Genomic DNA, 23,248 nt, shown 5'->3' with positions numbered 1-23,248 from the left:
ACACAGCCATTGAAGTTACCTTACTCCCCGCACAGTATTTAGGTGTTAGTGTACCTGGGCCTAGGCCCTCTGTGCAGTGGCTGTGACTGCTCTAGACAGCTGGAGAAGACAGCTGGCCATGACCCTGGGCCTTGGATTTTCATTCGTCCAGTGTAGGTATAAAACCATCATTAATTAAAGCCATCCTATCAGTTCTGATGGGACATTTGTGACTGTGGCCTCACCTGCTAATATAGTAATGAGGTTTTTTTTCCCCCATCTTCCTTGTTTTTTTTTTTCTTGCTTATCAACAGTCCATGTTCGATCAATGTCTATGGTAGAGTTAGGGCATGTTTGTGTGTACCTGGGAAATTTCCACCTGAATGAGAAATTTGGAGTAGTTGGGGCAGGATGGTCCCTGCCTTGAGCAAATGAGGTGCTAACATCTTTCTTTGTCTCCTCATTGTAGAGTCCAGCATCTGTACCACCCGAGGCGTGAACTCCTGCCAGCAGTGTCTGGCTGTGAGCCCTGTGTGTGCCTGGTGTTCAGATGAGGTAAGGAGCCTGTACCTTATTTTGTCAATGCCCTCACTCAAAAGGAATCTGAGGACGTTTATTCCGGAGCCAAATGTAAGTGACAGTGGCCAAGGTACACGGATTCAAGTTGCTTCAAATGCTGTGTTCCCAACAGGATGACCAGTTTAATCAAGGTTTTATAGTAACAGAACAAAGAAAGTAATAAACCAAGATGTTTTAAAAACACAGTAGTGAGACATCAGGTATGGTGGTTTGCAGCAAAGAGGCTGAGTCCCTGCTATAAGTTTAAGAATGTTAGGTTAAACCCAGATGTGGGTGATAGATGTCTATTTAGGGGGATAATATAGTCCCAAATAATTTGGCTCCCAACCTGTAGCATTTATTTAGCCTTGTAGAATGAGCAACATAGGTATGCCCCCACCCCCCCCACCCCCGCCAAACTTCAGTTCACACCCCTAGATTTAGGTGCTTTTGTGTAAGCACAGATGCATGGGACTCTTTCCTTCCTCTGAATGCAGTCTCTTTTCCCTGTTGAGCAAGACTAGCTGAAGCCTTCCCATTGCCGCATGGTGGGAAGCCCCGTACCTGAGTCTAGAGCCTGCTTTGCACTCCCACTCCCAGCCAGTTTGCTTGGGCCTCTTTTCTTGCAGTGATTGTTGCTACTCTTCACCAGGCTTTGCCTGCTTTGGGCTAGACCATCTCAGAGAAGAAGGGCTTTAGTCTCGAAATGAGAGGGGGTGCTAGGGTGCACAGAGTGTGCTGTGGAGGGATGCTTATTTTCCCCCAGAGTGAAAAAACAAAGCTAAAACCCAAAGAGCAATCCTGTGTGTGTGTGTGTGTGTGTGTGTGTGTGTGTGCATGCGCACGCATGCAAACACATTCTTAGAGATCCCTTTTCCTTCCTTTTCTCTGATGATGAGGCCCTTCTGTTTTCCCTCCCTCCCTCCCTCCCTCCCTCCGTCCCTCCCTCCCTCCCTCCCTCCCTCCCTCCCTCCCTCCCTCTCTCCCTCCCTCCCTCCCTCCCTCCTTTCCTCCCTGAGGTGTCAATGGGGGAACAAGCACAGCCCACAGGAGAGGGTCAGCCATGTCTGGGTAGAGAGTTTACTGTGTCCGAGGCCCTAGGGAATGAGTACCTGAGGGAATGGCTGTGTTTGTGAATGGGCTGGGAATTGGGAGCTGGCAAAGGTTGATGTGGATGTAGGGGAGGTAGGTGCATGTGACTGGAGAGGTTCCCAGCAGTTACAGTGGGAATGAGTCACCACCCCCTCCCCAGCAGATGGTCACCTGAGCTGTTAGCTGGCTCCTGAGCCACCTGTGGTCAGCTCCTTGACCAGCCTAACCCTCCCCTCACTCTGTCTGCTTCTCTTTTGGATCCTCTGAGTTTCCTAAAAAGGCAGTCTCCTGGACAGACTGGGGAGAAAGGGAGCAGAAGGCTGTGTTTATCCCCTAGAGGAGGGCTGCCAGAGCCTCTGAGGAGCCGGCTCACACACAGCTTTGGCCTCTGCACTGTTCGGCACGGGAACTGCTTCTAGAGGCAGCTGTCTAACATCTGGGCCAGACTGATCTCATTTAGCAAATGAAACATTCTCTGGGGTTGGGGAGGGTAAGCCCTTCTTCTCCACCCCCACATGTGCCCCTCCCCTCTGGGCTGCGCTGGAGGCTTAAGTGTGGTGTGGCTTCTCCCTTTTCATTTGTCATATCCTTTTGCCTTTGCTCGCCATCATGGCTTTGTTAAGCTTCCTTTCTAGGGACGTTGTAATTCTGTAACAATCCCAGGAGAAGGAGTGGGATGTGGAGGGTGTCTTGTTGGAACTGGCTGCCCTGAGGTTGGTTCGTTGGAGCAGAGGGGAGCAGAGAGGAGCCCCCTGAAGAAGACCTAGTGTCACTCAAAAGATATCTCCCCCTCCTCCCCTCCCTTTCAACCTGAAGTTAATGTAGGCAAGGGAGTCTTGGGGGAAAGCAAGGCTCCCCGGAGAGTCTGTCCTTTAGAGGGGGGGTTCAGCCCTGTCCCATTCTCCTTTTCTGTTTTTTTTTTTTCCCATCTGGGTCTTATGGGGACAAGCTAGAGCTGGGTCCTGACCAGCCAAAGCCCCTCCTTAGCCCCTATGAACAGATTCGGAATATTTACCGGTCACTATGGTGAATCTTTGCCCTGTGGGGCAGACTGAGGGGCCAGAGGTAGAGAGGCTGGGGAGGATTGGCCTATTGATGGGGTGGAGTCAGGAAATGGGTGGCAGTTAGGACCAAAGGAAACGAAAGAATGGAATACAGTGAATGACGACATCTAACATCACTAAGTGAGGAGGAGGAGGAACCGGATCCGGGGAGTCTGATGTGGGACAGAATGTGTCAAACAGGGAGGAACCCTGGATTAGGCCTAGAACATGGCTGTTATCTGTTCCCTGAGGACTTCCCATGCACAGGGCAAGCTGAAGTCTTGAAAGTGTTTGGATCTTGACTTGAAACAACCAAAGGTAGGGCTGGGGGTGCTGCAGAGCCCCCTGCCTCCCCTGCCTTGACTGTTCCAGGCGGTGCTGATGTTGGCAGTGCCTCTGAAAACAACTGGTTGGGCTCAGCTTCTGGTCCTTAAAGGATAGCAGCTCTTGGGTGTGTATAGTAAGCACTTGGCTGGGTAAGAGGAAAATAGAGCCAGTGTGTATGAGTGGGGTGTTTTGGGCCCATCTGCATAGGGTGTGTTCTTGGCGAGATAGATACATGGTTAGGTAACATGGGTTTGAGCAATGTGCTCTCTCTGGTTTATACAGCTAGTGAAGACCCCAGCTTCACACAGTATTAGACCTTGTAATCTTGTCTTAAGTGGTATCACACCGGAGTCTAGAACTTTCTAAAGCTATATGTTAGTTTAACAAGCCTGAAGTGTTTGTTAAATATAATGGCTCCCAGAATGGACCCCGGACCTATTGCATCAGAGTAGGTTGTTATGGTAGCAAGGGGGATACCATAGCTACTGGTGGAGGCTGGGGCTGGACAAGGTGGGTGGAGGTGGAATTGGGGTTGCCATATAAACACAGAGTACCCAATCCAAGTTGGATTAAATCATTTTTCATCTTGGTATGCTTTGAATATTTTCTAAATTTGACCATCTTAAGGCAGGACAAAACGCTGGGAATTGATGCGCAAGCCTGAGCACACATTGCAAAGTGGACCAGCTCCCAACCTGACATCTAAGAACGAAAGGGGAAGAATGGGGTTTGGGACTAGAAAGGAGAAGACTCCAGTAGGACTTCCTTCTCTGCATGTGCAGGGAAAGGCTCAGGACACGTGTGTGTGTGTGTGTGTGTGTGCGTGTGTGTGTGTGTGTGTGTGTGTATCAGTGTTTCATGATCATGTCTGTGGTTTCTTAGTATTTATTTATAACTTGGAGCATAATATGTCTATCTTGAGTTTGTCCCAAAATTTGTTATTATAGAAAAAAAATGTATAGTAGGTGTGGTGGTTTGAAAGAAAATGGCCCCCAAAAGGAGTGGCACTATTAGGAGGTGTGGCCTTGTTGGAGTAGATATGGTCTTATTGGAGGAAGTGTGTCTCTGTTGAGGCAGGCTTTGAGGTCTTATATAATGCCCAAGTCATACTCAGTGAGACAGTTCTCTTCCTGTGGCCTGCAAGCTATAGGACTCTCAGGTACTTCTCCAGCACAATGTCTGTTTGCATGCCATCATGTCCCACCATGATGATAACGGACTAAATTTCTGAAAATGTAAGCCACCCCAATTGAATGTTTTCCTTTATAAGAGTTGCTGTGGTCATGGTGTCTCTTCGTAGCAAAGACACCTCAACTAAGACAGCAGGTCTGGCCATGTAACTGAGTTGGTAGAGTGCTTGTATTACATGCATGAGGCCCTGGGCTAAACCCAGTACTTCATAAACTGGGCGTGGTAACCACATGCTTGTAGTCTTGATCCTCAGGAAGCAGAGGTAGGAAGATAAAGGCGAAGGTACAAGTTCGGGGTTGGGCTGTGGAGATGGCTCTGTGGGAAAGAGCACTTGTTGTGGAAGCATGAGGAGATGGGTTCAAATCCCCGGCACCCATGGAAAAGCTGGGAATAGCCACTGGTGCCTGTGATTCCAGGGTTGAGGAGCAACGGCAAGTAGATCCCAGGAGCTTGCTGGCCAGACATCTTAGCCAAAGCAGTGACCTGTAGATTCACCGAGAGACCTTCTATCAAAAAATAAGGAGGCTGGCTGTGCACACCTTCAATCTCAGCACTGGTGAAATAGAAGCAGGCAGATCTCTTTGAGTTTGAGGCTAGCCTGGTCTATATAAGGAATTCCAGGGTAGTCAGGGCAACATGGCGAACCCTGTCTTCAGAAAAGAAAGAGAAGTGGGGAGTGATAGGGAAGGACCTCCAACATCCTCCTCTGGCTTCCTCGTGTGTGCGCACAGGCACACCTACACATGCATGTGTCTGTGTGCATAACATACACACATACACCATAAAAACAAGGTAATTTTTGCATTACACACATGAAGCGTTCAAAGCCAATAGAACAACAATAGAAGTTCAAAGCCAACCTGGGCTAAATGAACTCCTGCCTCAATAAAACAAAACAAAACAAACAGACAAACCTCAAACAAATCAACACAGTGGTAAGAGTGTTTCTCTCGTCACCGACAAATCGTGAGTCCTGACAGCTATAGACTAAAATGCCTTGTTTCCCTTGCCTCCGTACTTCTCTGTGTTCAGGTAATTTCCTACCCTTACTAAGTGAGCCAATCAGACAGCAGTGTCGGAGTGGGCCCAGGGAGACAGCCCTGCGGTAGATAGAGCCTGGAACACACGTCCACTCTTAGTACTGAAAAAAAAGAAAGAAAGAAAAGACTTCAAGGATATGTTTTTCCTTGCCTCCCCCAGGAGAGAGCACACAGTACAGTGGCCCCTACAATGACGACTTCAGGGAAGCGGCCTCTGCCTCTTACCCTGGACCCCCAGAGGATTTGAGTATATCTGACTCACACTGAGACTTGGGATTTTGAAATCGTCTCACAGTCTTATTTTAGCCCCTGCCCAGCCCTGTGAGACAGAGATCACAGGGACTATTATTCATGCTGTACTTTTCCCAAACAGAACTAAGGGGGCCTGGACCTAATAGAATGTGTCTCTCTCTCGGGAAGGGGAGGGGATACAGCAGCTCATGGAGCTCAGCCCCCCCCTCCCCCCCCCTCCTACCTCTGTGGGTGATCTCTCCCCCCCGCTTCTGGGGTGGGGCTTGACTCTTTTGTGTAGCCTCCGGTTTGGGTGGGAACTAGAATGGTAACATCAACCCGTTTTTCTAGTTTTCTCTTTGAGTGACCTGGAGATAGCCCTTCTCGCATCTGGGTCTGGGGTGGGAATGTGGCCAAGTGTGTTGAGGACATTGCCTTGGTATCTGTGGTATCTTCCCAGGGCAGGAGGCTCTCAGGAAGAGCTGGGTCAAGGAGTCTGTTAGGTTTCTGACTTCTGACATCAGCGGTCACCAAAGGAGGGAGAATGCCTGGTCTTATTTTTCCGTTTACTTTTTATTTTTATTTTTCAGTGTTTATTTTGATTTTTCTAGGGACGTTTGTAGAAAGCATAAAGACTGTCAGCGCATATGAGCATGCAGCTCTCTGCTTATGGAGACTGTGCGGCTAGGAAGCAGGAGTGAGGAAAGCCCCTACCCAGAAGCACTGCTCCCCTTGCAGAGCTTGAGGATTCTTGGTGGCTTGCAGTTCTCCCTCAGCTTCCTGCCCCCCTGTCACCCCACCCTCCCGTTCTAGTCTCCCCCTCCTGTCTCTGTCTTGTTCTGGAGAGGCTCAGCTTCTCTGGCAGCTGAGTGATCTAATCATTGCCTTTTTGGGAAGGTTTTCTCTGAGGTCTGTGGGAAGTGGGAATCACAGATAAGATTGGTGGTGTGAGGGTGGGGGTGGGGGTGTGTAGTATGTGGGTAGTGTGTGTGTGTGTGTGTGTGTGTGTGTGTGTGTGTGTGTAGATGCCACCATCTACACGGGGCAGGTCTTCAACTCCTCAAAGGGGACCTTTTAAAATTTTATTTTAGTATTTTATTTATTATGTATACAATATTCTGTCTGTGTGTATGCCTGCAGGCCAGAAGAGGGCACCAGACCCCATTACAGATGGTTGTTAGCCACCATGTGGTTGCTGGGAATTGAACTCAGGACCTTTGGAAGAGCAGGCAATGCTCTTAACCTCTGAGCCATCTCTGCAGCCCCCAAAGGGGACCTTTTGAGCTCTTGTGGCCTGATCCCTCTGCAGGTCCAGGTTCTGCACAGCTGGACATGGAGGCTCTTACCCAGCTCTCCCCGCACGCACATCGCAGGTCTGGACAATCTCCCATCCTGTTCTCTGAATGCCCGGGGCATTTTTTTCCCTCTGGCTCCTCCCAGGACCATTCCTCCCAACCAGCTTTACCGCATTTTATTACATTCTCTGTGGAATGCAGTAAAACTTCCTTTATGAGGCTACTCACAGGCAGAAAGCCTGGGCGGCATCTTAGTTGTGTGGCGCCCAAGTTCTGCGACTCAGGGCAGTCACCTAACTTCTTCAGGCCTCAGACTGCTAGCCCAGAAAGTTGTGTTCTGCGTTGGTGAAGCCTCCTACCATTAGGTTCCTCACCTGTGAAATAAGAATGAGTAATTCCCGCCTGACCAGGCCGTCAGCGTTGCAGTGGTTTGTGGCGTCCTGTCCCAGCCTAGCTGCAGAGAGTGCTCAGTAAATGTTAACAGTTGCTCGGGGATATTGGTAGGGTTTTTTTCTTTTTTTTTGGGGGGAGGGGAAGCCTGGTTTGGGAGGTGCTGTTAGGAAAGTCTGAAGACCTAGACATTGGGAATAGGTCCAGGTTGGGGTGTGTCAGCTTTCAGCTGGCAAGTGACAGCTAAACATATGTTCAGGCAGTTGGTTAAGTATGCTTAGTGCCGGGGTATGATCGAACCAAGGGCATCGTGTTCCCTAATCCCAGGAAACTAAGCTCCAAAGTGACTTCTATGGGGTCACATGGCTAGCTAGCAGTGACCTAGCTCTGGGGCCTGTTTGCTGATTTCAGTGTCCTTCTAAGAACAGTTAGTTCTTGCACTTGAGCACACACGGAGTTCCAGAGGCTGAGGGCATCTATGTCAGTGTGGTTTTCGTCCAGAGCCAAGGAAGAAAGTGACGGAACAGCTCTGGTCAGCAGCCTGTCCTCACGGTCTGTTCCCAGCTTGTGGGATTTATTCAAAAGCAGCTCATTCAGGAATTCCTCATCAACACTTCATATTAATAGCCAATGCGGATTGAGCACTTACGGTATACATACATGGTCTTTTTTTTTTTTTAGCCTGGCACGACATCCCTGTGATGGAGGGTTCTTCTTGTTAGTTCTTTTTAAACTAATTTTGTTTGTTTGTTTGTTTGTTTTTCGAGACAGCATTTCTCTGTAGCTTTGGAGCCTGTCCTGGAACTAGCTCTTGTAGACCAGGCTGGCCTCGAACTCGCAGAGATCCACCTGCCTCTGCCTCCCGAGTGCTGGGATTAAAGGCGTGTGCTACTACCACCTGGCTTAAACTAATTTTTAATTGTGGTAAAATACATATAACAGAATTTACCATCTTAATCTGTGTGTGTGTGTGTGTGTGGTGTGTACATGTGTGAAGATCTAGTTTGTGTGTCTTTCTCTCTCTCCACCTTATTTTTTGAGACTCAGGGTCACTCATTATACCTGGAGCTCAGCGATAGGGTTAACCTCGCTGGTCAGCAAGCCCCCAGGGATGCTCTTGGCTCCACCTCCCTAGCTCTGGGTTTGCAGGCATGTGTCAGCAAAACCCCCCCTCCCCCTTGTTAAAACAGTTTCTCACACTTGTGCAGCAAACACTTCTGACTGAGCCACTTCCCCAGCCCTCCTAAGCACTCCTTTGTATAATTTTTCTGTCTTAACCATTTTAAGTATACACTTGAGTGGCATTAAATCTGTCTGTAATGGGACCCCATCATCATCATCCATTCCCATAACTAATTTCGTTTTGCTAAACTAAAACTCTGGGCCAATTAAACAACTCTTCCTTCCACTCCTCCCCAGCCCGCAGCAACTGTCATTTCCCCTTCTGTCTCTTTGGTTTGTTTGATTGCTGTTTGTAGCCGAGGAAGACTTTTACCCTTCATGTTACAACTGAAGGAACTGGGCTCCGAGAGCTGGACGTCGTGCTCCGGTACCCAGTCAGTGGCGACACTGAGGGTCACTCTCAGCTCAGCTCGCTCCTCCCGTGCTCTTACTCTTTACCCTCACTGCCTCCCCTCTGTCACCTGTGTCCTGGGTGAAGAGGGGAGACAGGAAACACACAACCAAGACCTTATAAAGCAGCCAGTATCTAACACAATAGCTTTAAGTGGTTGTTACCTTGTCCTACAGAAAGAAATACCTCATGTATTATTCATTATGTACGCTAAATTACTCATTATGTATGCTAAATCCCATTCCCCAGTAAATAAAAGGTTCCCCATCTTTTTTTTTTTTTTTGGTTTTTTTTTTTTTCGAGACAGGGTTTCTCTGCAGCTTTAGAGCCTGTCCTGGAACTAGCTCTTGTAGACCAGGCTGGTCTCGAACTCACAGAGATCCGCCTGCCTCTGCCTCCCGAGTGCTGGGATTAAAGGCGTGCGCCACCACCGCCTGGCAAGGTTCCCCATCTTACATCGAAACTTTTATTTACATACTCGGGTATTTTCTATTCCATTCAATTCAATAGTAAACCTGATTTTGAGACTCACAAACTGATTTCTATTTCACAATTTGGAAAGCACCAGTTTGCCAGACACCTTACTTAGTGCACCCTCTTCTCACCTGTCCATCATGAACAGGTGCTGACTCAGCCTGTTTGCTCTTGCTGTGTGTGTCGCTAGGAAAGGACCCCAGCAGTCCTATGCTAGATTATCTCCAAGTGGCTGGGTAAGATCTAAGTCATTGGGAGGTGACATGTCATGCAGGAGGCATAGTCGTGCTAGCTCTGATGTCAGCGCCCCCCTCCCCCCCCCCGCTTGGGCTCCTGTCTCTGTAGGCTCTGCCCCAGGGCTCACCCCGCTGTAACCTGAAGGAGAACCTGCTGAAGGACGGCTGTGCTCCCGAGTCCATCGAGTTCCCAGTCAGTGAGGCCCAGATCCTGGAGGACAGACCACTCAGCGACAAGGGTTCTGGAGACAGCGCCCAGATCACTCAAGTCAGCCCCCAGAGGATTGCCCTTCGACTGCGGCCAGGTAGGCACAGGGCTCGTCTTGGGGAGACACCCAGCACAAGCGGGCAAGGAACAACCATAGAAGGTCTGAGCAGGAGCTCTTGGGGGGGGTAAGGGGAAGCATGGACTAGGAATGGGGTGGAGAGGAGAGAGAGATAGAGAGATAGAGAGAGAGATAGAGAGAGAGATAGAGAGAGTGGGGGGGAGAGGGAGAGAGAGAGAGGGAGAGGGAGAAGGAGAGGGAGAGGGAGAGAGAGAGAGGGGGGGGAGATGGAGAGAGAGAGAGGGAGAGAGAAAGGGAGAGGGAGAAGGAGAGGGAGAGGGAGAGAGAGAGAGAGAGAGAGAGAGAGGGAGGGAGGGAGGGAGGGAGGGAGGAAGGGAGGGAGAGAGAGAGAGGGAGAGAGAGACGCAATTGTGGGTAGGAGGATGAAAGAAAATAAGGAAAATAAGAGGAGCAGGATTTGAGTCAGAACGTCCGAATGTGAATCCCAGCTCCACCCTGTTACTAGTTATTTGACTGGTTACTAGTTTCTTAACCCTTCTGACACCGCCTCCTCCTGATGTGTTTTATCTAGTCTGCAGCAGCTTTTGTGGAGGCACAAATGGGATAGAGGTTGAGAAAGCATTTTTTTAAAAAAAAAAAAAAAAAAAACAAACCTTTTTCAAGACGGGGTTTCTCTATGTAACAGTCCTGGCTGTCCTGGAACTCACTCTGTAGACCAGGCTGACCTCTAACTCACTGAGATCCACCTGCTTCTGCCTCCCCAGTGCTGGGATTAAAGGCGTGTGCCTCCACCACCACCCAGCCAGTTTGTGAACCTGCTTTCCACCACGGGGGATAGGGACTATTAAGGAGCAGACGAAGTAGGAACTAAGGAGGAAGGAGTATTGGGCTAAGCTTTTCAATGCTTGGCCTGAAAAAAATCAATAAGAGCTGGAGAGAGCCCCACTGTATGCAAGGCATTATGGGATTTGGAGAAAAGCAGGGTGCTATTTATTTAGTTTTGAGACAGGACCTCTGTTCAGCCTGAAACTCGCTGTACAGCCCAGGCTGGCCTTATTTTCAGGAATCTCCCTGCTTCTGCTACATGCACGCTGGGAGTACAGGCGTGTGTCACCGTACCCAGGACAGTTCCTGTCCTTCACAGAGTCTGACCTGTAGTTGTGGTCAAGTGTTGTATGACTTAGGATAGTAGACCAGGGGACCCAGAGGGTCACACACATGGGGATTTTTAGATAGTGGGAAATCATAGAATGGAAATGAAGAAGTTCAAGAGATTGCAAGATGAATGGAGTTATAATGGGGGTGGGAACCTAAACTTTCAAGCTTAATTTGATCAAATGGTTATTTATCTCCTATGGCGGAGAGGAGGAGAGAAAAACTGACTGACATCCATTTCTGTCTTCCAGATGATTCGAAGATCTTTTCACTTCAAGTGCGGCAGGTGGAGGATTACCCCGTAGACATCTACTATTTGATGGACCTGTCCTTCTCCATGAAAGATGATCTGTCAAGCATCCAGACCTTGGGTACCAAGTTGGCTTCCCAGATGCGCAAGCTTACTAGCAACCTTCGGATTGGCTTTGGGGCCTTTGTGGACAAACCTGTATCACCATACATGTTCATCTCCCCACCAGAGGCCCTCAAAAACCCCTGTTACAGGTAACACAAGCCAGTGAGGCACCCCTTCCCTTTGTCTCAGGCTGGTCCAAGACCTGGTTGCCATTTTAAACTCCAGGGGCTTTCTTTTTCTTTAGAAATTTATTTTTATCTCTATGTATATCTATGTTTTTGTGTCTATGTATATATACGCGCCAGGTGACTGTGGAGGCTAGAGGAGGGTGTCAGATCCCCTGAGACTGGGGTTACAGGTGATTATGAGTCACCTAACATTAGTACTGGCAACCAAATTCTGGTCCTCTGGAAGAGCATCAGATGTTTTAACTGCTGAGCCATCTCTCCAGCCCCTGGGAGGTTGTTTGGTTGGCTGCTTTATGCAAAGCCATATTGTTTTCAACGTCTTCTCTGCCTGGCAGCTGGGCCTACCATCTGGAGTATTATGCCAGCAGGCTCAAGGCTGCTAGGGGCTGCTAGGGTTCTACACAGAAATGTCATTAGCTTATTGGCTTTGTCCCAGATGAATAGAGAGGAAGAGGCAAGTGAGGGGCGGATGAGGCCAAGAGTGGAGAGAGGTCTCGATGAGTGAAAATGTCACTATGATTTCAGAAGAACTGGTTCTAGTCTCATTATTCTGGTCATCAAGAGCACAAATTTTGCAGAGTTAAAATGTAAGAAAATTAAGTCACTATTTTGAATTTTTAACAGTATATAAATAGTTAAGTTCTCCCTCTCTCTATTTGCCTCCTTTATAAAAAATATATATGTTTAAATTTTGTTTCACGATTATCAATGTTTGCTTGCATCATGCATGTCTGTGTACCGTGTGTGTGCCTGGTGCCATCAGAGGCCAGAAGAGGGTGTTGGATCCCCTGGAGCTGGAGTTATAGATGGTTATAAGCCACCATGTGGATGCCAGAAATTCAACGTGGGTCCTCTGGATGATCATCTAGTGCTCTTTTTATTTCCCTTTTTTTTTTTTTTTTTTTTTATTGGAGACAGGGTTTCTCTGTGTGGCCCTGGCTGTCCTAGAACTCACTCTGTAGACCAGGCTAGCCTCAAACTCAGAGACTCATCTGCCTCTGCCTCCCGAGTGCAGGGATTAAAGGTGTGCACCACCACCGCCCGGCCAGCCAGTGCTCTTGACCACTCAACCATATCTCCAATCCTCACACCTTGGTTTTTTTTTTTTTCCGAGACAGAGATTTTTGCTATGTAGTGTAGGCTGGCCTCAGCCTCCCGAGTGCTATTTTACAGGCACGTGCCAACCCATCTTAGCTCTGGGGTTGGAGGAGCTCTAGAAATTGAATTTGGGATCTCATGTTTGCCAGGCAGGCGTCCTACTGCGTCTCCGGCCCTGTGCCTCTGTTTAACTTCTCTATTAGTTACTTTCTTGCTGTTGTCCCCAAACACTTGGCGGAGGCAACTTAAATGGGGTAAGGTTTGCTTTGGCTCGTGGCTCAGAGGATGTAATCCATCGCGACAGGTAAGGCATGAAGTCTAAAGTGGCTTGGCCTGTGGTGGCAGGAACCTGTGGCAGCTACCGCTTATATGCCACGAGGGCTGGAAGTGGAGCTGACTTGAACAATGCAAACAAAACGAGCCCTGGCCATATAATCCTATTTATGCCAGCTAGGCTCTGTGTTACAAAGACTCTACAGCCTCCCTGGAATGTGTCACCACCTGGGGACCAAGTATTCAAACACACGAGTCCGTCTCCTGTTCAAACCATGGCAGTCTACCATTGAATGGCTTACTTGGTGAAGACTGTAAATGTATGGGTAGTAGGGGTTTAAAATGATGATCACTGGGGCTGGGGAGACGGCCCAGTGGTTAGGAATGCTTCCTGCTCTTCCAGAGTTCAGTACCTGGTATCTGGGTCAGCTCTTAATCCAAGCCTTAGCTCCAGCTCAAGGGGAGCTGATGCTGTCTTCTGGCCTCCATGGGCGTCTGCACACATTCATTCTCTCTGTCTCTGTCTCCTCTCTCTTCCTCTCCCTCTCATAGTCTCACCCCCCCCCCCCACCACGTAATTAAAAAATAAAGAATATTGAAATGATGGTTGCTGGACTGATGAGGCATGGGTTTTCTTTTTAACTTAAAAAAAATTCTACGGCACAGTTTTCCAGCGTCTGTCTGGGCTTTATGTTTCCCCAGGAAACATATCCAGGGACAGCATGGTCTGTAAATTTACTGGACACCCGCTTTATTGTTGCGGTGAAAAAATAAAGTGTTGATGATGGCAGCCATGATAGCTGGAGCCTTTCCCTTGTGTAATTGCTTTACCTGGTCTCGCGATAGCTCTCATGAGATAAGCACCATTGTGTCTCCATATACAAACCTGCCACTGGGCTACACCTCCAGCCCCTTGTCTTCAGTTGGCTTGTGCATTACTTTTCTTGTTGCTGTGCCCCAAGTACTTTCTGGAACACGGGTTTAGAGAGGCTGTCAGAGAGCCCGTGCTTGGTAAACGGGGAGCTGGGCTTTGATCTGTCTTGTCTGGTTTCATTGCTACCTTTCCTGTCCTTTTGGCTGTCTGGAGGTACGGTTGTGGTGTCATAGGTAATCTGAAGGGCTTGAAGTCTAGACTGTCTCAGTAATTGTGGTTCTGTGGGGCTGAAGTGTAGCTGTGTGATAGAACTTTTATCTGGCATGCATGAGGTTTTGAGTTCAATCCCCAGCACTGCAAAATAAAAATAAAAATAAAATGGGAAAACCCAATATGATATGGACCTAGTCTGGACACGCCACTGTCCACGTCTGTCCCTCTCTCTTTACCTGACCCTCAAGCCACCTTTACACCACAGCTTCTGCTAAGACGACCTCTCACTCCCTTCAGTATGAAGACTGCATGTTTGCCAATGTTTGGCTACAAGCATGTGTTGACGCTAACTGACCAGGTGACCCGCTTCAACGAGGAAGTGAAGAAACAGAGTGTGTCGCGTAACCGAGATGCCCCAGAGGGCGGCTTTGACGCCATCATGCAGGCTACAGTCTGTGATGTGAGTTTGGAGGGCAAAGGGTGCCAGGTGTAGCTGGCACAATTCACAACGGGGAAGGAAACAGTTCAGTTGGGGATTTCCGGTGTGATGGGGGAGAGGAACCAAGCAGGATTTGGTACAGTATGAGTAATCAATTGTTTCTGCTACACAGTCTTTCTTTATAGCCACACCAAAGCCACAGCTGACACCTCTTTGGACCACAGTAACCCCAGACCTTTTCTAGGGAGAACAGCGGCCCACATGTTCTGGAATTATTTCAGAGTCAAGCCTGGGTTAACTTGGCCTCAGCAAAGCGAGCAGATCTTAGGGTGGGATTTCTTCTAGCCTGGGCCAACTCTGTGGATACAGATGCCTTCCTGTCACCGGAGGAGTTATGTGTGGAGCTGAAGAAGGCGGGACTCAGCCTCCTGCCCTAATCAACAATGGGCTGTTTGAGGGAAGAAAGCCTGGAGTGGAACGTTCTAGTTTATGTTCCAAGGCTTGGGGCTGAGCTCCCTCTTCAATTCAGCTTGTCCAGCTCTTTAGGTACGGAGGTTCTGGGGTCTTTGTTCCACACTGATGACGTAGCTGAAGTCGCCGTGTTTTTTGTTTTTTTGTTTTTTAAACAGGAACAAATTGGCTGGAGGAATGACGCGTCCCACTTGCTGGTGTTCACCACTGATGCCAAGACCCACATTGCACTGGATGGAAGGCTGGCAGGCATTGTCCTGCCAAACGATGGGCAGTGTCACATTGGCAGTGACAACCATTACTCTGCCTCCACGACCATGGTGAGATGCCTGGTCCCACTGTGGTTCTCGTTCACTCTGATAGGGCTGTCTTATTTCAGGCAAGGGTTATGTGTAAATCTGAGAATGGCCTTTGCTCTGGGCATGATGTGGGGCTCAGCTAATGCCTGTTTCTGCCACATCCGAATGGGGCACCCTCATTCAGGGTATAAACGGTCCGGCCATGAGAGATGGCTATGCCTGTGTGGGTGTTCACACTGACTCCACAGTCATTAGCATCAGCACCCGTATCTTGGCATCCAGCATGTGCTCAGGCACAGCTGGAAAGCTTGCGTCCCTCCTTCCTCCGTGGATTGGTCCCTTCTTGGGATCAAGCGCATGTGTGGTTACTGGAGAAAGATGGGAAAAGAGGACAGAGGTCTCACTGATGAAATGGACACCCAGAGAGCAGTGTCTCTTGGGAAAGGTTAAAGGGCAAAGAGCCATTTGGTTTGAAGGGAAGATGGTTTGTGGATCATTTAGGATGATAGGTAAGAAAACTCCTGAAAGTTATTTTGTGTGCTTTAATTAACTGTAGACAGTTAATTGAGAGGAAAGGAGCTTAAATTTAAATGGGAGCAATTGCTGTCAGCTGTTAGGCAAATGTAGCAAAGTTGAAAATAATAACACTTTGGGTAGTTGGATTAAGTCTTGACTCTTTGCCTGTCTTGTCCCCTCACCCCTTTCGTTTTCTTGAGACAGAATCTTGCCAGGCAGCCCAGGCTTGTAATTCTTCATCCTCTTGTCATCATCCCACAGATGTGAGGGTACAGTCATGTGACACTATGCCGGATTTGTTTATTTATTTATGGAGGAAGGGTCTTGTTCTGTATATAGCCTAGGCTGGCCTTCGCCTTGCAATCCTTCTGCCTCAGTCTTCCGAGGGTTGGGATTAGGAATTTATACTACCATGACTGTTTTTTTCCTGGTCTGGAGATCGAATCCAGCGTCTCACAATATATTGGATAAATGTTCACCCACTGAGCCATCCCCAGTCTACTCTTTTTTTTAAAGTCAATAAATGTTGAGTGCTAAGTGTCTGATACAATCAAGGGCTGTCAGCAGGAAAGGAGGAAAAGCTCTGTAGGAGCTAGGGTGGTCAAGGAAGGCCTCTTGGAGGAGGTGAGCTTAGGCTAAGGAAGAAGGAAGATTGCCAAGATGAGGTCACTCCAGTGGCAGGAGGATCAAGTTGGAGCAGTGCTGAGTAGAGGAGGGGTAGGGGAGAGTGGCGGTTGGTGATCATGCAGTAGGTGATCCACAGAGTGAGGCTAGACCATTTGCCCAGAGCTCTACAATAGGATTGATAGAGCAAGGCTAGACCATTTGTCCAGAGCTTTATAGCAGGATCAATAGAGCGAGGCTAGACCATTGCCTAGAGCTCTACAATAGGATCGATAGAGTGAGGCTAGACCATTTGCCCAGAGCTCTACAATAGGATTGATAGAGCGAGGCTAGACCATTTGCCCAGAGCTCATAGCAGTGGGTCTTAACTCATGGAGCTGGCTGGAATCTGAGTGGGAAGGAAGGAGCTTGGTTTCGGAACACCACCAGCCCAGCTAAGTTTGCATTGCTTTGCCCTTCTCACTCATCTCGGGCTCCAGTTTCTGTTGCTAACAATACAATAGCACAGACACAGTAAACCAGAAAAGACCTTTAGTCTTGTTCTTAGAACTTGGCGAGTTTGAGTGACCACATCTGGTCATCATCTTTTTGGCTGAGTCCCAAGACTCAGGCCAGCATGAAGCAGAGGTCAGGGAGCGTGTGTATGGGTTTCTGTTTCATTGTTTTCCTCTTGTAAAGTTAGCGGGGATTCAGCTCTGGGGGCTTCACCATAATGACCTCTAACCCTATTTATTTCCCAGACACTCTAAATACTGTAGGGGGTTTGTCTTCACCCTTCAGCATCTCACAGTGGGAATTCAGTTTCAACACATGAAACCCAAGGGACACACTGGAGCCACACCCAAACCACAATACCTCACTTTGATTAGTGGGTAAAAATCTTAAAGTTATACATTTCCCTGGTTGTATCCCAGATAAGACAAGTTTAAAGGCTTAGAGTCCAAGGAAGCATGAACATTCACCTCTTCCCCCTTTTCCAGGATTATCCATCTCTGGGGCTAATGACTGAGAAACTATCCCAGAAAAACATTAACCTGATTTTCGCAGTCACTGAGAATGTCGCCAACCTCTACCAGGTAATTATGCCTCTGGGGCTTCTGTCCTGTCACCACAGATGGACCTGTCCCAGGTGGCCAGCTCATGCTGTCACTATCCAGGGACCTGACCAGGAAAATCCTTTCTACACCAATTCTCCGGGTACTTCACATAGTTCTCCCTGTAACCTTTCCCCTCCAACCTCCAACCTACTAGGAAGAGGGTGTTTGTGGTGGTGGCAGGAGATAATTCAGTGGGAGGAGGGGGCGTAAAAAGGTTTCCTACTTTTCCTCAGCTAGGAAAATCTGCTAGATCTGTTCTGGTAGTGACAAGTGAGACATCCCACAGTGTCTTACAAACTTTTTAAGACTGCCAATTTGGCAGTGGTGGCATACACCTTTAATCCCAGCACTTGGGAGGCAGAGGCAGGCAGATCTCTGAGTTTAAGGCCAGCTTGGTTTTGAGAGAGAATTCCAGGACAGCCAGGGCTACACAGAGAAACCCTGTCTTGATGTTGCCCCCACCCCCAATGACAACAACTGCCAGTCTGACTAGGGGGACTTTGAGGAGACCACTTTCCTTCAGTAAACTATGGGTGTTTTTGTCTTCCTTTCTAGAATTATAGCGAGCTTATCCCGGGGACCACAGTGGGAATCCTGTCTGATGACTCAAGCAATGTCCTCCAGCTCATTGTTGATGCTTATGGGGTAAGGCTGTTGGCCTTAGGAGGGACATAGTGGTCAGTCTGCAATGCAAACCTGATACATTCCCTTCAGCGATGAAATTTCTTAAAATGAATGGGCCTCGAGGCCGTGCTTGGGTCTGGAGGTGGAAGGGAGGAGGTGGAAGCAATACAATATGGAGGCCTAAACAAGGGAACAAGAGGCTTCCCTTGAAAGCCTGAAGAGGAACTTCATTAAGAGTGAGGGAGGTCAAGAGGAGAGAGGGAGAGAAAGAGAGAGAACTTGCACGAGGGCGAAGGCAAGGGGAGCCTCTTCGAAAGCAGCCTTTCTCCCCAGACCAATTCCCAGGACAAAGGAGTGGTCTGGCTTTATATGGGCTTTTTAGGAGTGGCAGGAAGTTTCATATCATGTGATTCAGTTGAACATGGCCCATAGAGAAGCCAGGTACTCTGACACTGAGAGCTGTCAAGTCACAGTACAAACTGCTTTGGCACTCTGTCCTGAAGAGAGCTGGTGTGTGTGAATTGACCTGGGCTATGGGCTCAGGCCTAAAGGCACAGGCCCATGTTCTAACAGAGCCAAGTTCTTTGGGAACCCTGGATGCCTTTCTGCCACGAACCTTCCTGTTTTCCTCCAGTGTTCCTCGAGGTAGAGGATGGCCAGCTCTGGGAATGATGGCATCTTTTGGAAAGAAAATGGGCCAGGAAGGAAGGCCAGGGAGGAACAGGACAGAGGTAGAGGGAACGGCAGATGTGAGTTAGATGGACAAGGGACAGCTGTAGGGCAGAGTGAGGGATAGCTGGGTCCTAATGACACCCAGAAGAGGTGACTGAGCACAGAGACCATGGGGCAGCAACTGGCAGAGAAACCTCAGCCTCAGGCAAGTCCCAGCCCACTGTTCTGGCTTTGCGTGGGATGGACTTGGCTTTTGTCTGTGTCCTTACTTTCTTTTGTCCTTTTCTGCTCAGAAAATCCGCTCTAAAGTGGAGCTGGAAGTGCGTGACCTCCCCGAGGAGCTGTCGCTGTCCTTCAATGCCACCTGCCTCAACAATGAGGTCATCCCAGGCCTCAAGTCTTGTGTGGGACTCAAGATTGGAGACACGGTGAGGTGGACCAGGCAGGGGCTGATATTGAAGCTGTGACCTGGGGCCCCAGAATCTGTGTGTACCCCATTGTAGGCAAATATAGGTGAATCCACAGGAGCCGTTCAAATGGCTATTGGGGATTATTCAGAAAACACTTATGAGGTACACAACAAGGTAGATAGCCACCAAGGGCTTCTGCTCTGCTGGGGGTGGGGTGGGGGGAGGGGAGGCAATGGAACCAGCAGTCTGATCTCTGACCACCACACAAGAGAGGGAGAGCCTGCCCCCCTCTTTCTTTTAAAGGAGTTATGTCAGCAGACAAGAAGCTCAGCCTCTATTGGGGCCGGAGAACCCAAGGTCATGGTGGGGTGAATACCCACTATACCCCAACCTTTTCCAGAATTAGAAGTTTGATTAGGAGAGCTCTTAATCTTTCCTCTCGAAGTGTCTGCTGCCTAAGGTTTGTTTCCTACCAGTTTTTGAGAACCGTTGTAGGTTGTTTCCCGGCTGCCCAGACCCGAATGATAACACAGAAACTATATCAATTACAACATTGTTTGGCCAATAGCTTAGGCTTATTTCTAGCTAACTCTTACATCTTAAATTAACCTATTTCTATTAATTTGTGTATCGTTCCAAGGGTGTGCCCTACCGGTAAGGTTCTGGCTGGTGGCTGCCATCTTTCTCCTTTGGCAGCTACGTGGCATTTCTTCGACTCCTCCTACTTTCTCTCTCTATCTCTTCGGGTATCCTGCCTGGCTTTACTCTACTAAGCTACTGGCTGAAAGAGCTTCTTTAATAACCAATGGTAATAAAACATTCATTCATACAAAGGAGCATCCCACATCAAACCTTCATCTCAGTTCACTGTGTTCACACCTGTACATCTGATTGCAAGTGAAATGATCTCTTATCTACCCACCCAGTGTAAAGCCTTTCTCCTCTCTGCATGGTAAAATGGCAGTATGTGATCTGTAGACTTTTGCCAACCACTGACTGTGTGCTAGGCTTTATTCTTGCTGATGAAAAAAATCCAACAAACAGCAAGCAGAACAGGCAAAAATACCCACTCACCTTGAGACTTAAGAGTGCAAATGTTTATCTTGCCCCTCTGTTCCCTCCATGGTTTTCTTGATTATTATTTGTTTAAAAGTTTATATATATGGTTATTTTGCCAGGGTGTGTGTGTGTGTGTGTGTGTGTGTGTGTGTTTGTGTGTGTATTTGTTTATCACGTGGGTGCCTGGTTCCTGTGGAGGCCAGAAGAGAGTGTCTGAGTCCTTAGAACTGGAGTTACAGATGTTTGTGACGCTCCATATGGATTTGAACCCAGGCCCTCTGGAAGGTCAGCCAGTGTTCTTACCTTGCTGAGCCATCTCTCTAGGTCCCCTGGTTTTCTTTGTTTGTTGTCCTCCTCTGCTCTCCCCAAGGCACTGGTGGATGGGAGAGAGGAATAAAGAAAAATAGGTCTTTTGGTCTGTAGAAGGAACAGCGGGGCTATGTCCCGCCACCCGGCTAGCTTTACCCAAAATAATTATACGGAAACTGTATTCTTTTAAAACACTGCCTGGTCCATAGTTTCAGTCTCTTATTGGCTAATTCTCACATCTTCCTTTAACCCATATTTAGTAATCTGTGTAGCACCACGAGGTGTGGCTTACCAGGAGAGATCTTAACCTGCGTCCATCTCGGAGAGGAGAAGCATGGAGACTCACTATGGCGACTGCCTGAAGCATCTCCCCACTCCTGCTACCCAGCATTCTGTTCTGTCTACTCTGCCTACCTAATTTTCTGTTCTCTTAAAGGGCCAAGGCAGTTTTCTTTATTAATTAACCAATGAAAGTAACATAGACAGATAACTCTCCTCCATCATTGGTCCATTGCCCTGTATGTTTATTTCCTAAGCATACATGTTCACAGCCCACACTTCACACCCTCCAATGACACTTTATACTGCAATCCCTCAGGTTGTGACTGACCACTCTATGGCACAGTGTGGTGCAAAGCAGCATTTTGCATGTCCTGCTGTTAATATGTAATAATAATACTCCAGCATTACAGATCCTGTCCTGCTTGAACTGGTTGACTTCTCAGGAGAGAAACAGCCTTCTATTGCTAGGCTGTAACCATCTGTCCAGTCAGATAGCACCAGTAGTAACTATGATGCCAGCGTAGCTTTTACTATGTAGCCTTTGATAGAATTAAGGTCAAGAAACTCCCCAGGGCAGTTGGATTTGACACCCAGTTCTGTTGTCCTTGGTAGGGTGCAGCACAGCCTTTCTTTAGGGCCCGTGGTACCCAGATCCACTTAGGTCTGAATGTTGTCTTTCCATCCAGGTGAGCTTTAGCGTCGAGGCCAAGGTGCGCGGCTGCCCCCAGGAGAAGGAGCAGTCTTTCACCATCAAGCCTGTGGGCTTTAAGGACAGCCTCACCGTCCAGGTCACCTTTGACTGTGACTGTGCCTGCCAGGCCTCTGCCCAGCCCCTCAGCCCACGCTGCAACAATGGCAATGGGACCTTTGAGTGTGGAGTGTGCCGCTGTGACCAGGGCTGGCTGGGATCCATGTGTGAGTGCTCCGAGGAGGATTACCGGCCCTCTCAGCAGGAGGAGTGCAGCGCCAAGGAGGGCCAACCTGTCTGCAGCCAGCGGGGCGAGTGCCTCTGCGGCCAGTGTGTATGCCACAGCAGTGACTTCGGCAAGATCACGGGCAAGTTCTGCGAGTGCGACGACTTCTCCTGTGTCCGCTACAAGGGGGAGATGTGCTCTGGTGAGTAGGAGCGCACAGCCGCGCGCTCGATAGCCATGTGCGCATGCGCACCCCAGGCGCCATGTGGCGGGCTTGAGGTTGGCGAGGATGTTTCCCTCAGAGTAGAAAACCGGAAATGAGAAGAGGAGGGAACCAGACCTTTCTAACCTTGTTTGTGGGGCATAGGGAAGCTAAGATGAGGGTAGGCAGGAAGATCAACTTATTTTTCATCTTAAAAAAAACAGTCTCATGATAATTAAATTGTTAGTGTTCACAGATGGAAAATATGATATTGGAATATGCTGTAAAGTTCATAATAGTTTTACTTGAATTTAACCTTCTATCACCAGTAGACAGTAGTGGTATATGTGCAAGACACTGGACACTTAGAACAGTATTTGGAAGATGACATACTTGTGCTAAATGTTATCCCTGTTTTATCATCTGTTTGTAGCTATTGGTATTTATATTCTAGGCCTGTGCTGTCCAAAACGGTATCCACTAGCCACATGTAGCTATTTAAACCAATTGAGAGAGAAACCATAAATTCAGTTTTTCAGTTGGTCAGTGACCATGTGCCTAGTGGCTATCATATTGGACCATGGGGATACTGAGCATTTTGACATAGCAGAAAGTCCACTGGAGAGTGTTACAGTAGACTTCCTACCAGAAGATTAAAATTGCATGCACATGTATGTATATAGGTATAGAGACCAGAGGTGGGCATTTTGTGTCTTCCTCAATCACTTTCCAAGTTTGGGAAGGACCAACACAGCTGAGGTATTGGGACCTACAAGACAGGGTCTCAGGAATAGGTGGGTGGAGTCAGCGAATGACAAACAGACACAGACTCAAAGGAATTGCATCTTTACTAGGCAGGAGGCTCATCCTTTATACAGAAAAGATTGCTGAACTGCATGCATTGTTTTTTCATGCGGTACAGATTATTCTTAGAGTCATTATATCAGATACGTGAAGATAGATTTTCATCAGACAGATGTCCCTGGTGTGAGTCTGCAGTTGGTCATGCTAGACATGGCTTGGCATTAGTTTCGATATAAATCTTCATTTAGCCTAGGAGTCCGTGGCATTTTGGGCTAAGGGTAAGCGGTTGTGGTTAACAGTCACACAGTCTACGGTCTTTTTATATTTCTGCCATCTGTGCAGAAGAACTTCTTCTTTCCTCCTCCTTCTCCATATTTCTAACTCCATTTTAATCCTTCCCCAAAACCAATCTCAAGACGTTACAGGCATTTATGTCTCTCTTCTATCCTTATCCCATCTTTGCTGAATCTGCCTTAATTGCTTAATTAACTTTGTCTTTTGTTCATTATTTACTAAGCACCAGATTAAACCTGGAAACCTTTTTGCCTTTAATGTTAACCCATCTTCCTCCATTAGCATCATATACTCCTGTATATGGCGATGTCTCATCAGTAGACTCTGGGAACTTAAACATACTGTCTTCCCTTCCAGAAG

At 48.1% G+C, this 23,248-nt stretch overlaps 1 protein-coding gene across 1 annotated transcript in view; it reads left to right on the top strand.

The window, feature by feature from the left end:
• Positions 1–23,248, top strand: part of Itgb3 (integrin subunit beta 3) — a 57,596-nt gene that overhangs the window by 16,209 nt on the left and 18,139 nt on the right. Inside the window, exons 2-10 of the mRNA XM_038328626.1 lie at positions 449–534; positions 9,539–9,734; positions 11,123–11,375; positions 14,170–14,332; positions 14,941–15,102; positions 17,202–17,297; positions 17,874–17,963; positions 18,908–19,042; positions 21,361–21,790. Of these exons, the coding sequence (XP_038184554.1) occupies positions 449–534; positions 9,539–9,734; positions 11,123–11,375; positions 14,170–14,332; positions 14,941–15,102; positions 17,202–17,297; positions 17,874–17,963; positions 18,908–19,042; positions 21,361–21,790 (1,611 nt within the window). The remainder of the gene's footprint in view (positions 1–448; positions 535–9,538; positions 9,735–11,122; positions 11,376–14,169; positions 14,333–14,940; positions 15,103–17,201; positions 17,298–17,873; positions 17,964–18,907; positions 19,043–21,360; positions 21,791–23,248) is intronic.

The sequence above is a fragment of the Arvicola amphibius genome, chromosome 4, assembly GCF_903992535.2.
Source record: "Arvicola amphibius chromosome 4, mArvAmp1.2, whole genome shotgun sequence".
In the NCBI taxonomy this organism is placed as follows: domain Eukaryota; kingdom Metazoa; phylum Chordata; class Mammalia; order Rodentia; family Cricetidae; genus Arvicola; species Arvicola amphibius.
This window is presented reverse-complemented; position numbering and strand designations above follow the sequence as displayed.